The sequence below is a fragment of the Corvus moneduloides genome, chromosome 4, assembly GCF_009650955.1.
Source record: "Corvus moneduloides isolate bCorMon1 chromosome 4, bCorMon1.pri, whole genome shotgun sequence".
Classification (NCBI taxonomy): Eukaryota; Metazoa; Chordata; class Aves; order Passeriformes; family Corvidae; genus Corvus; species Corvus moneduloides.
Window position 1 is genome coordinate 309,417 of NC_045479.1, and position 14,690 is coordinate 324,106.

The following is a 14,690-nucleotide window of genomic DNA, read 5'->3' on the forward strand; positions in this document are numbered from 1 at the left end:
TTACTCTTTGAAGTGGGAAGAGTTGCTGGTGACAGCTGAGGTGGTTCTGGAAACGATCCAAAGCATTACGGCAATCCTCTTCTTAAACACCAGGGCACAAGTTATTCTGGAGCTGGCGTGCCTATGATGTCACCTTAAATTCCCAAGGGACAGTAGGCACAGCCACCACCTTCAGGCAGGGAGGGATGTGAGGAAAAGGAGGCAAGAAATCCCAAGAGTGCCTCCCCATTCCTCTTTTCAGAGGAGGTGTATCAGCTTGCTCAGGGAAAGCATAAGCCCAGAGGACCCACAGTGCTTTTCACCGTGAATTAACTTTCTAAAGGTTTATGGTCTTTTACAGTATCAACATTTAAAAGCTGCTGCTAAAAAGAGCAAGCAAAAATCCTAAACATCCTTCAAGAAATTAAACCAAGATATCTACTCAGTATTAGGATAAAAATAAAAATGCACTAAATAAATCATTCAACCTACTTAGTCCTAAAATGAGGCATCTTAAGACAGGAATATTGCCTGAAAGTTGGTTTAAAAATACTTTTTAAATCATGTTTATGTGCTCAATGACTTGCCCAGTGTGTTTTGGGAGATCTTCCTTTGCGATAGATTCAGACCATTCACTTTAGACCCAAAAAGGCGATGATGAAACGACAATGCCTGGCTATTTCTTCCTTAAACTTGTTTAAAGCTAATCTGTTCTTAGCAGTTATCCAGGTGTTTGAGAAATACCTGTACACTGGCAGCAATTCATGAGTGGAAACAAATTACTTCTCAGGACTTTGGGGTTTCTTTTTAATTTCTCTAAGGCAAAACAAGTTATTGATCTTAAATGGAAAGGAGTAACATTCTCACCAGATAGACTGCAGAGCCACACGAGACACCACCTGAAACCAAATGACTAAGCCAGAAGTTCTTTAGGAAAGAACTGATTAAGCTCTAAAATGCTGAGCAAGCTCATATTCATCTAGGTTGACCTCTGATTTCAAGTGACAGCACACTGCACATGTTCTCCTGGTGATGCCACAAAGAAGAGAGCCCACACCCCACTGGAACCCCAGCAGCCCAATTCCCTCTACACCAGCAGAGGGAACTTTGCTTTTCTCCATGATGCAGATCTGCTGTTCTGCAGCAGATGAGAAAACAGAATTTGTACTAAACTTGTAAAACCAACATTTTCCTACAGATTAGGTGGGGAAAAACAACAAACTCAACCTTCTTAGTACAAGACTTACAGTACCAATGGCCTGTTAGACAAGTGAAGCACAAAACTGTTTGGGGGTTTTTTAAATGAAAGAAAGCATCAAAGACCCAAGGCAAAAATAAACATGTTCTCAGATGCTGGACCCATTAGCATTTACTGAACTACACTAAATAAGTGTTTTTCCCTTGTTCTGTTGTCTAAACAGAACTATCAAAACACATGATTTCTCTAATGATAGGTTAGCTTTTGTGTTGTTCCCATTTTTTGATCAGAAAGCTCAAACTGCACACTCTGACATTCCCTTCTGGATATACTTAAAGGCAATGGCTTAAACAGGATAGAAAGAATAAATATCTCACGTGCACTTTTACTGCTTCATCCAACCGGGCATACATAAACCTGGAGATGTTCAGCATTTGTCCATAAGGCTCAGCAAGTGTGTTTGTGCTAGATGCTTGCTGGCTGCCAAGACAAAATGTTCAATAATACAACCTATGAAGGAATGCCCAGATTGGTTTTGTTTCTCCTATTCCCTTCACTGTTGCAGTTTCCTTAGTTAAAAAATGCATCTAATTATAGGCTGATATGTAATTCTCACTATAGCAATCCCTAGCACTTAAAAACCATGAGTCAGGCCCCCAAAATGATGACTAAGCACAGAAATTAGGCATCTGAATAACAACAACCCACACTGGATTTTTACTTGCCTTTTGAGAGCCAAGCCACCATTCACATTTACAAGCACTTCCCTTTAGGTATGAGGACTGAAATATTCTTTTTCATTTCTATCCCATGAAAGGAAGACTGTCACAAATTCACTTGATTGCAAGAGCTGGCACACCTATTACAAGGGTGGGCATCCTCCAAGTCATATTAAGTGCCCCTAGCCTCAAAATATGTAGTTCAGCATCCTTTCCTGCTTTGCTCTGAGAGAGGAGTAAGCATCACCAAGCCAGGTGAAATTTTGCAGGTGGACATCCCCTGGCCTGCTGAGTCTCAGAGCTCTAGAACCTGAAAACAGTTGGAATCCTGGTCCTTGGCAAAAGGTGTCCTCATACTCCTGAATTAAGACCATCACAGTGATAAATGTTAAACTCCTCTCCACATAACTGAGGAATAGTGGTGGATATATAAAGTTTCTGAGAACTTACAGGTGAATTATCTACTTTACAGACATATGTAGACAGACCAAAGTTTCTCAACCCATTTCTTAATTATATCATAAAAATTACAGAGGTCTAAAAGCAAATAAAAATTAAATACAGCATATATTAATCTCAAAATTATTTTTCAAATTGATCTTTAAGCAAGCTGTAGACAGAGAGTTCACTTCATCATTCCCATTCTCATCTGATCCAACAGCATTCCTCTGCTCCTGCCTCATGAACATTGCATCTCCTTTCTATCCCATATTATGGCTACACCCCATATGGATTTATTATCATGCTTTTTACATTGCCACTAAGTAGTAAATGGCACAGCACAGGAGACTGCAAAGAGTCTGAACCTCACTCAGACAAATAAGAAGGTAATGTTCCCTGAGTGGATGGCAGTAAATCACCCACAGTGAGCAAGGATAATCTAAAGACTACATTCCAATTAGGAATGTCTGCTGCAGCACCTGCTACTGTTGTCTAGTGACAGAACTCACAGATGGAGCAGAAGTAGAGAATCTGAATTTCACCAGTAACTGACAATTCATTCTTTTTACTCTAAGTAACTGTGAGTTACTATCCAGGAACAGGGATTCATATCTCCAGTGAATGCTACATATGGAATAAAGAGCTCTTCTATTCCCTTTGAAACAGATAAATGCTTCAATGGAAGTCATGGAAAGAAGAAGAAAAAAAACTAAAACAAAAGCATTGCACACTTCACAAGTAGTAAGCTGGTACCTCCAGGTTCTAGCAGCAGCAAGAGCCAGTATCCACCAAACCTGCAGCACGAGTATTGGATCACTCCTCCAGGGAACATTCCCATATCTTGTCACTTGCCCAGGTATTCCTTCACATTAAAAACTGCACTAACAGATGGAAAACCCACCCCATTAATAAAAATTCCTAATCTGCATAGCTGGGATCTCACTACAAACATTCTTGGTAAGGAAAATCTTTCAGAGCACAGAATGTCTCTCTGCAACCTTATGGCACTGTAAAAATAGTAATTTCTGGACAGTGATAATTATTCACAGAATTCCCAACCGACTCCAGTGGTGACCTAGACCTGAAGTTCAGTTATAAGAGATAACCAGGTCATGTATGTAGTTTCATTAATTCCCTTTATAACTCTGCTTCCTTTGTTGTATAGATGTACATGGGGAACCAAAATCCAGTGTCCCCTGGCAGTTAAAAGTAGAAGGATTGAACCCTAGGTGAGTAACCTGATAGTCTTCATCCCAATTACCATTAGGCCTAAATCTTACTGACTCACTGAGAAAGGCAGGCATCAATCAGAGAGCTTTGGGCTCAACATCACCCCCTCACTGCACATTTCCAGCTTTTTGAACTGGTTTCCTCAACCCTTTTGGCACTTCTGAGTACTACCTACAGCAGTAGGTCCCTCATCACCCTGCCCTGGGACACACCACACTGCAGGACCAACAGCATCAATAGAACAAGGGAACCTCGAAACATTGAGGCAGATGAAATAGAATTCCCAGAACTGACATTTGGCCAAGATGGACCACACAGAAAAATATCAAAACATTTTCACTGGGGAAAAAAAAAAAAAAAGTTTTGTTTGTCTTCCATCTCTGACAGGAAATACAAAGCTGTTATTTCTCTATTACAGCAATGGCCACTCCTGGCATTCCAGAAATATGCAGAGCAAGTTTTTCTCACAAGAAAGCAAGGAAAATAGCTGATGATCTGTTTTACCAGTGCTCCTCAAAATATAGGATAGCTATATAGCAACTTTTAAATTAAACCTGATGGTGCTTCCTCAGAGCAGAGGCAACCTGATAAATAAAGCCTTTATCTTGCTAATACATGAAGGCAAAGTCTGCAGTTTACCTGGAAAGCCTGATAGCCAATTATTGGAACATCAAGGATGCAAAACAACAGATGCCCTGAGCATCAGTGGGAGTTGCAAGACCCTGGAGAAGGTGATTGTTACTTCAGATGGGGAAGGAGATAAAGGAGTAAATTTCACACAAGTTCTTTGTATCACTGCTGTGAATGATAATTGGATAATTATAAAAGGAGTCACTCAAATAATCTGGGGCTCCCCTCAAAGCTGAGGAGGGCCTCAGGCATCTTAAGAATGGGAATAGGCTGAAGAAGAGGTGGAGGGGAAAAAAGAAGGAAAAAATATAAACACAATGGTTGTTCAGGAAATATTCAAGATGCTCTCAGCAAACATGGAAGACAAAAAAAGTTAAGCATTTCTATTCAGCTGTTCCTCACTGTAGCCACATCTCCATTTGAAAAGAGAATCTCTAAACCAAGAAATTCAGGAGGGCATTTTCCAGCAAATGGAACAGGAGAAGTCAAAATTAAAGTCTGTTGATTTAATGCAATAAGAACAAAAACCCCACACCATTCTGTTAGCCATAAAATATTGCATAACAATCTAATTTCACAACTTTCACCTTTATCTTGAATGGAACAATGGGAAAGTGACCTCCAGAATCCTGGTGAAAGCCAGGATTTAGTTCTCCACAATATAATTCACCTTGTTAAAAATTTTAAATACCACTAAGGTCAAGGCAACAGGCGCAGCTTCTTCATGAAGCTCAGAGCTTCTGTAGAAATTACTTTACAGAAAAAACGTTTTGCCAGGGTCCAGGGACTTATCAGAGCCTTGTCCCACCCCACCTGCTGTTTTTCTAATCAGATTAAAATCCAAGACCTGGGAGAAGAATCTTTGGTCTGTACGTAAAAATTGTGGCATGACAAAACCTGAATCTAGTTTCTAGATTCTGAAAACACTGAGGTTTACAAACACTACTTAGCTTGGATTAATGTGCTTCAGCCTGAATTTAACTGCATGCAGCTATGTTAAAATGATTTAGCATTAGGAGCAATTTCCTTGCATTTTGAGAACTCCAGGAAGCATACAGAAAAAGATTAATGTATATCCAGGGATTAAAAATTTAAGTATTTTTTGGTGCTCAGAAAACTGGAACAACAGAAGGCTGCAGTTCAAACAGCTTCCTCATTTCAGTAAGGTTCATCCACACTGGGGAAAGACAAATTCTAAAGGGAAAAAGACAATTCATTTTCCATGCATTTACCTACTAGGAACTAGCCTCAAAATAGGAATTTTCGTATATGTCATTGAACATATGTCAAATGGGAGCAGCACTCTTGGCTGCTCTGAAGATGAAAATTACAGCTAGAGGAATAAATCACTCATTGCTACATTGTATGGATGATTCAGTGCCCATTTCATCCACTACACAGCAAACAAAGGGAAAACATAGATGGGAAAATACATACATCCAGCAGTGTCTAGGTATGTACATACCAGACTTTTGGGGCCCCAGCTGGATAACCTAAATTTCAACGAAGTCTCTGTTCCTCCTGTTCCCCAGTGCCTGGCTGTGGGCCTTCGGCTGCTCCCAGCTAACAAGAAAAGAGCCTCAGGGAGCTGGCTACATCCTCCCATAAATACTGGCAGACTGGGGTTTTTACAAATCCAAAGGAAGGCAGCAATCCAACACTTTGCAAGATACTACAGATCTCAACAGTCTGTTTCATTAGGATTGCGAATCAAAGTCTGTAAGAAAATGCTACTTAGGGTCAAGGATGAGACCCGGAGCTGGAACTCAGGAATTTAAATCAACTCCTATCTTGCCAGCACAGCTCTCATCTGCAAAGACACTGTGAGCTAACTCAGATAACTAATTCTCATTGTTTTCATATCATTCAGGTATCCACCCTTGAAGATACGGAGCCAAACCTCTCTACAGCTTGCTTTCTTCATCACAGCTTCCAAATAATAACATGGAGTAAGAACATTTCTTTCCTCTCACCTTTAACCTGCTCTTCAAAATTGTACTTCTTCACCAAAACAACTTTTCATCTCAGCTGGAAACCACAAATTACAAATACTCCATTTATCATCAACGAAGCAAATACAACAGCAACAACAACAAAATCAAGTAAAATGTTGATGAAAACACAGCCAGGCAGTAGCAACACCTACTCAGGACGGAAAAATGGACTGGATTTGGCTCATGTTGGCATACCTGTTAGTTTCAGGGCAGGGCTTCTTGGGCCACAGAGGCAGAACTAACCTAATCCAGCATCTCCCAGGTCGACTCCTAACTCCATCCTTCACATGTATCTAATGAAAGCAGGAATAATACTGTGTCTGATTAAGCCGTTTAAGAAGGGCCAAACTCTTATCTAAAGTCAACCAGAGCAATAATCTCAGATTTCCCTTGAAATAGCACAGTGAGGATCCCAACACTCATGTAATTTGCAGTGCTGACATAAAAAGAGAAGGAAAAAAAAAAGCCATCTGAACTAAGGAAAACCTTGCTGACTTGGCAATAGCATCTGTCTTACCCAGCCAGGGAAGTGACCTGGAATTCTAGTTCTGTGTTAATGCAATCCAGAATGAAAAATGATGTGCACAGGGGGATGCTCCTCGTGTGACTGCACTCCATGCACAGACAGGAACAACTGGCAAAGAGCAGCTGACAGAGGAAGTTACAGTGAAGAAAGCCCCTCTGGCACACTGGGAACAGAACAGGATTTTCACAAGGCACACAAAGCCAACAGTAGGCGAGGCTTCACAGTCTTTTCACATTCACACTGCAAACACCAGAGTCTGGATATTCTGTCCAGTTCAGCCACTGACCCTGCTGTGTGGTTTCAGGGCAGTAGATTCTCTGCTCTGTCCATGGAAAATGGACAAGAGGACAAATCTGATGGAAAGGAGTGGAGAAGCCACCAGCCAAGGTGAGCATAGCCAGTTTGGCCGTGTCAGAGGGGACATTACTGGAAAGCAAAGACAAGTTGTAGCAGATGCTCTGGAATGGAGTCAGGTCATGAACAGTGAGTTTACAGCAGACATCTGCCACCAGTTTAATCAAGTCACCACCAGAATAATCCCTGGTGACCTTTCAGCATCACACAAAACTGCAGCACCAGAAGCAAGAACAGAAACAAGATTTAGCAAAAGCTACATCTCAAGGGAAGCCTTTCTGTTGTCTTGCAGGGATTGCCCCATCCCTTCCTGAAGAACCTTTAAGACACTAATCATCATCCGACCCCTTCAGTGGGACTCCTGACAGGCCAAAACCTGCTGCCCCCCACAAGCATATTCACTCCCTAGAGGAGTTCCACCCTCTACAAACAAATGAAAGAAGTGTCATATAAACACACAGTGCTTGGGATTTGTGGTTGTATGGAGCTTGTAAGGCAGATTAAAAGATCCAGTTCTGCCTTTAATGAATTGCAGTATTTTAAATAGAACCATCCTAAAGGTATTACTGTATGTAATTTACTTTAGCAAATAACAGACAATTAAAAACATTTTTGCCTAAATAATCTCAGCAGCACTAGGCCCTAAAACAATCTGTAAAAACAGTTAGGGCTCAATAACATTAACCACCTCAGAGCATGACAAGCCATTTTATTGTAGGCAGATTAGACACATCCATCATTAGAGCAACTAACGGCTATCTTACTCCTATTTTGAGCACTTTGCACTTCAAAATCAAGCAGATTAACCATCTGACAGAATATTGAGCATTTGTCAGACAGGAGATGCTTTCACAGTTTGAATACCCTGAACCACTAGTGTCTTGAAATTTAAAGGAATTCATGGCTATTTAAACAGGTATTTATATTTGAAAACCAGTTCTGGAAATCCTCATTCAAACACAAAACCCCCATCGAATCATTCCACAAGAACCAGGCCAGTCTGGGTTCTTGCATAAGCAAGGGTTTACAGGGGTCCGATCTTTCCATAAGGTTTCTGGCTGTACAGAGAGCAGAAGGAAGCAGCAGTGGAGATTGAGGAGCTACCAGCACTTGGTCGCCAGGGTTCAACCCAAACTACCCCAGATTACCCAGATGGTTTTGTTGACCTTGCTAAGTCACCTAGTGAAGTTGTCCTTGATCCAGGTACAGAAGGCAAAGAGGGGATAGCCCTTCTGAGGTTTGAAAAGTATGATTTCATCGAGTTAATTACCCAACATCTACTTCAGCAACAGGAGTCCAGTGAGTTTATAGGAGAAAGTTCCAAACCTATCAGGTGTTTGCTCTGTGTAGCAAGAACCTGGCTATACAATACCAAAAATGCCACTGCATTACACAAAGCAGTACTATGAATATTTGCATATGGATTTTTAGCACAGATGAATTCCAATTTATGCTTCAAACTGAGTAAAATCAAAACTGTTTGTTAACAGAATGTGGCAGGAGGGCTAGGGAGAACAGCAATTAACACTCTTCTTAAATAATATTTTATTAATAATACATTAAAGCACACTTAATATTAGACTATTATGGAAAGCCATATTACTTGAAAGTTCACGCGCAGGTTTTCTGTGAAGCTTTATCCCTCCTTTCGCATTCAAACAGAGACTGACATTCACTGGAATCTTCCAGCAGAAAGTGAAATTTGGAGTTTTTACAGCAAGCTTGCTTAGGGACAGCAGGACCAGAGCAAAGAGTTTCTGTTAGCCTCAAATATACAGCAGCTTGCCTGACTGACATGGGCTTCAAAATCTTCTATCGTGAAGAGAAGCAAATTTAAGCAGCAAAAACAGACTTCTACATCACAACTGCTGGAATAATATAGTTTACTAGACTCACTACATATCTCCAGCATACAATTTATTTTAAATACTTTTTGAAGCAGATTGATTCAAAGCTCATTGTATTTAGTGCTGCACCAACTCATCAAGAGACATAGACAAGAAACAACAGCTCCTTTTATTGCATGAGACTCTCTTCAATAGCATTTCTGAGATAATCACTATGCTTAGAGAGTAGAAAAACATATGGGCAAGTGGAATAGCTGATAAGCCACACAGAGTTTTTGTTACTAAATCATGTGGTGGAAATGGTCTAAAAACTGTTTTGTAAACTGAAACTGCAGCAGCACTACCAATCTTTAAACATTTGGTTTACAAACATGACAACTAATAGACCAGACTCTTTCCGACGTAACCTGTGGGGTAATTTTTTAAAAAGCTGGATTCATCTACCCCCCAAAATGGGGATCTATGGTACACAGGATCAAGATCAATTAATATTCAAGAAGATCAACATAGCTTCTAGTGTTAGTTAAGTGCTTTAGGAGAGGGATCCTGCATCTGTACCTTATTGCTGGTTCTGTGTTAAAGGAAGGACTTCTTCCAGGCCTGCCTAATGAGATAATATTAACACACACCTGCTTATCACCTATCATTGCTCAGATTTTCTGCAGGCTTTGGGGGCTAATGGAAGAATGTGCCTTTCAAGAACTGTAAAGTTTCTGTTATCCCAGCAGACAAGATATTAAGTGATCACATGAGCTCCAGTTCATGACAAAGGCGAATACATTCAGAAAATACTGAAGAACTTCAAACAAAACTGTATGCCACTTAAAACCAAACAAAATTATTTTTAAAGGGCAAATAAGTCCCTTGAATTTTGGATCCGATTCATTTTACTAAAGAGGGTGTTTTTTGGAGGCAATTTGATTACCACTCACTCTGATCTTTAATTTGCTACTTGGAGGACAGGGAGAAAAAAAAAAAACAGCTTCCCTCCGGGAAAGGGAGGGAAGTCTGCTTCTCTTCCAATTCCCTGTATTTTACCCAAACATGTGAGAAATTTTTGAGGGGATGCAAATTTCCTTTTTAAAGTGGAGTGATTTAAAAAAATCCTCCCCGCCGCAGGGACCCTGTCTGTTCTCCAACGCTCTCAGCTGTGGCAGCCTGGCTGCAACATCCCTCCTCTCCTGAGCAGCTGGGCAAGGTGAAATGGGCGCTAGGGATTATCGCCATTTCCCAGCCACATCAAAAGCAAAGATAAGAGAAAAGGTGCCTTTTCACGTGGCTTCTATAATAAACCGCATGGAGTCAAGGACCAGCGCTGAGCTTCCCAAGTGCTGCTCAGAGCGGGTATGCTGACACGAATGCACATCCACGCAAACCTTCCCTTGCGCATCCCGGGAAGCTCCACAAGCTGGGCTTTCTCCTGGCAGCAAGCTGGCAGTCCCCAGCACCGAGGGAAGCCGGGCTGGCAGCCCTGGGGTTTGTTAGCAGCCATAGGGGCTGCCGCTGCCACTGATACAGGGGAAGCGAGAAGATCCCATTGTGCGGGCAACCGCCGCAATCCCCGGAAACCTCATCCCCCTTGGAAAGGTATCCCTGCGAGGATAAGCCTCCATCCCCCGCGCCGAGCCCCTTCTACTCCCCACAGCGAACGGAGCCACCCCAAAAAAAGTTTTGCTGGGCAGAAAGGGCCCTGCCTGCCTGCCGCCCGCTGGGAAAAAACAAAGGGTCGGGGAAGAAAGAATAGCTTGGGAGCTCGGCGGGGTGGGGAGGGCGCCCGGGTGGGCTCCGGGCCCCGGATTCGCGTGGCTGCCCGTTCCCGGATGCTCGTCCCCACTGCCCTTGGGCCGCGCACGGCGGTACCTGAACAGGGCGACCGCAGTCTGGTTCCTCTTCCACGCCTTGCCCTGCTGCAGCAGCACCCCCTGCACTATTTCCTTCTCGTCGGGCAGCCGGTACACGGGGAACACGTAGAGCCAGCAGAGGACGAAGACGCCCAAGGCGCTGGCGCCCACGGGCAGGCGGGTGCGCGGCCACTTCCACACCAGCCCCGCCATCCTCCTCCTGTTCCCGCAGCGCCGCCGCGGCGCCGGGCCGCGCTCCGGCATCAGGCCCGCGCCATGCGGCGCCCGCGGGCGGCGAGCCCGGCTCAGCACTGCTCAGCCCCGCCGCCGCCCGCCGCCATCGCCGCCCAGCAGGCCTCGGGTAGCGGGGCTGCTGCTGCCGCTGCGCCGCGGCTCGCTCCTCTGTCGGCAGCGGTGGCGGCTACCGCCCTTCCTCACAGTCATTTGGTCCCTCGCGTTCCCCGCCAGATGATGCTCCGCTGCTCCCCGTCCTCCCTCCGCCTCCCTCGCTCGCCGCCTTGCTGAGGACCGACCCGGTAAATTTTGACCCCGCCCCGGCCGCGAGGTGCTCCGGCCTCGCAGCCCGGCCCGAGGCCGCCGGGGGAGGGAGGGAGCGGAGACCCCAGCTGCTGCGGGGCTCCGCTCCGGCGCCACGCCCACTCCCGCCTCACCGCGGACACCGAACGGAGCGGAGCGCAGAGAAGAAGAGAGGGAGGGAAGTCCCGCTACGGGCGTCGCCGCCGGCACCCATCGACCCGCCCTCCCTCTCGGTGCCTGGCTCTCTTCCCCGGCAGAGGTCGCACCGGTCTTACCCGACGGTGTCGGCGACGCTGACCCGCTCCGTCCCGTCCTCCCTCCCCGCACCTTGACTCCCCGCGGGCCGCCCCGAGCGCTCCGTATCTACCCCGGATTCAAGCCAGGAGCCCCGGGGGCGGGATCACCCCGCCTGCCCAGTCAAAGTGCACCCCGCACAAAGTACATCCTGCAAAAAGTACACAGAAAAATCTGTGGATTAAGATACTTTTGGGAGAATGTAGCAAACCGGGGGCACGGGAAACGCAAAAGCAGATCATGCCACTGCCAGCAGTACTGATTCTAAAGCAGCAGCTCTTACGAGGAGCGGCTGAGGGCACTTGTTCTGTTCAGCCTGGAGGAGATTGACGGGAGACCTCACGGCTGTTCTGCAGCTTCCTTGTGAGGGGAAGCAGACGGGCAAACACTGATCTCATCTCCTTGGTGACTAGTGAAAAGACTTGAGGGAATGACATGAAGCTGTGTCAGGGGAGGTTTAGGTTGGATATTAGGAAAAGTTTTTTCACCCAGATGGTGGTGCGCACTGTAACAGGCTCCCCAGGGAAGTGCTTATGGTACCAACCCTAACAAAGTTCAAGAAGCATTTGGACAACACTCTCAGGCACATGGTGGGATTCTTGAGGTTGCCCTGTGCAGGAGCAGGAGTTGGATTTTTGATGATCCTTTGGGTTTCTTTTAATTCAGGATATTTTATGATTTTCTGTGCACACTAGTGTGGTTGGGTCTTTGAAGAGAATACGCTGAGGGTTATATCCCCGGGTGGAATGGGGGTGGTTGATGGGTGTTCCAGCCCTCTGGGGTTGTTGCTGCAGTGCTCAGAGTGAGGGAGAGTTGGTAGAGAAGCCACCCACAAACCAAGGAGCATCAGTATCAACCTTGCACACCTATTGCAATTCCCAGCTCAGCCTTCCTATTGGGAATCCATCTGCACACCAGGATGAGGGTGCCACATGCAAAGCCCTCAGCCCTCCTAAATCACCAGTGTCATCATTTCATGTCAACAGAGTGACTCCAGCAGTAGAAAGCACTTCTCTGTGATAATCAGGTAGGCTGAAACATGGGAGACACATTCAGGTCCTCTCAGTATCTCAGAGGCAGATCCTAGTTTCAGAGCCCGGTCTCTATTCCCTGGCATAAAAGGCAGATTCAGCTCAGGCTGATACCATCCATTTGTGTTCAGCATCTCCAGACATACCTTTCAGACCCACTGAAAAACACTGCAGACTACCACATAACCTTAGGAAGAGTTTCGTATAAGTTAGTAGCCAGCTGCTTTCCAGACCTTCAGCACATGGAGACTTGGCTACTTTGGGGCAACTTTCAGGGTTGAGTGGTAATTAAGGGATTGGGTGAAGGAAGGAAATCAAGAAGAAAGTTTGACACAATTAGTTTAGTATCACCTGGCCATAAGGTAGCAATAAAATAACTATAAATACTAGCTGGGTGTTTCAACAGTGTTTTCAGCTAGAGATCCCAACACATACTTAGTTCTCAGTAAAAAATAAACTTGGAAATCTCAATGGACTTTCAGTGCTTTGAGAGAAGGAAAAACATTCTCTCTCACAGTGTGTCGCTGTTTAGAAATATACACTGACAAACAGAACATTAACTTAATGATGTCTAATGAACATAAAAATGCCAGAAACATGTAATTGCATAAGAAATATTCTTTACATTCATATTTGATATGCTAGAGTGTCTGGAGTGTTATAGCTGTTTTCTCTAGACAAAAATGGGAAAAGAAACTGAGCAAGGCACTTTGGTTAACCTCTAGAAAAAAACAAATTAGAGCGAGATAAATATTTTTATTTTGGTGAGGAAACTATTTATCAACAGCAGAATAAACAAAAATCTGTTCTGTCACATCTATTAAAAACAAACAGAACCATTCAGTCTCTGGAGACTAATTCAAAACATAGTCAGCTAGGGCCATTAAAATTTAAAAAAAAAAGTGATTGAAATGTACAGAGCTGTATCTCAAAATAGATCCTGACTCTTTGTTCACCTTTGGTTGAGAAGAGAGACAAACTAGAGGCTCTGTATTGCTTTGGAAATGAGAAAGAGGAAAAGAACAAGAGAAAGTAGGACTGACTTATTCTTCCAATATCCAAACTGCTTGCAATGAACTAAGTTAAAGTACACCCAATACACACAAGATTTTGGGATATCTTTTATTTGTGATCCTGTGAGACATCCCTAAGCCTTTCCTCCCTTGTTTTCTAAATCTATTTCAGCATGAAGCTCCCAGGCTGTTCATTGATTTCAGAGCCATCCATGGTCTGTCTGGTGCCATGGCAGTAACTCCATCACCGTATCCTGCCTGCCACCCTCAAGGAGCCGCATGGATCAAGACAGACATGAGGCGGAGCTTGTTATGTTGCCACTGACTTGCCATGGAGAACTGAAAATGCCTGGCCTAGTTCTGCTCTTGCACAGGTGGGAATTACAGACACACCAGGACAAGCTCAAAGCCAGGTCTATTACTCTGGAGTCAAATCTGTTTCTAGGCAGCATTATCAGTCACTGTCCTTTCCCTCTGTCAGTGAGCCCTGAAGAGCAGCACACCACTGCTTTCTGCTGGGAATAACAGCTGCAGGTGGAGAATAAGCAGGAGGTAAATAAAAAAAACCTGCCAAAAATGAGTCTTGCTTACAAACAAACAGCCTGAAGTAGTTCAGTGATACTTTGCAATTGTTGAGAAGATGTAGAGATGTCGTGAGCAACAATCCATATCATTAAATCAAAGCAGAAAAATTATATTCAGGCATGAGTCTACTCTGTTGAACTCCATTTTAGTGAGAATCGACGGTGAGTTTAACTTCACCTCCATTACTTGGTTCCACGTAAGATCCCAGCCAGAGGGCCAGGTAGCCTGGGCAGGGTCTGCCCACCGCAAAAAAAAAAAAAAAAATTGTTCCTGCGAGGTGCCTTTAAAAAGCAGCACAGAGAAAAGCAACGAGTGACAGCATGGAATAGAATGCCTTTTAAATTCTCAGGTGAAACAGCATGACTATTCATGGATCAGCGTTGTCGCTGTGATTTTCCCAGTTTCCCTCCAAAATGCACCAGCAGGGTCCCCTCCGTTCCCTGTTGCATTCCCCCCCTGCCCCTGTGGGTG

At 44.3% G+C, this 14,690-nt stretch overlaps 1 protein-coding gene across 2 annotated transcripts in view; it reads right to left on the bottom strand.

The window, feature by feature from the left end:
* ST8SIA1 (ST8 alpha-N-acetyl-neuraminide alpha-2,8-sialyltransferase 1) overlaps nucleotides 1-11,086 on the bottom strand; it is a 123,654-nt gene extending 112,568 nt beyond the window's left edge. For both annotated transcript variants that reach the window (XM_032105416.1, XM_032105415.1), the window contains exon 1: nucleotides 10,779-11,086. In XM_032105416.1, coding sequence (XP_031961307.1) covers nucleotides 10,779-11,023 — 245 coding nt within the window. In that variant the 5' untranslated portion in view covers nucleotides 11,024-11,086. The remainder of the gene's footprint in view (nucleotides 1-10,778) is intronic.
* Nucleotides 11,087-14,690: the final 3,604 nt, after the last annotated feature.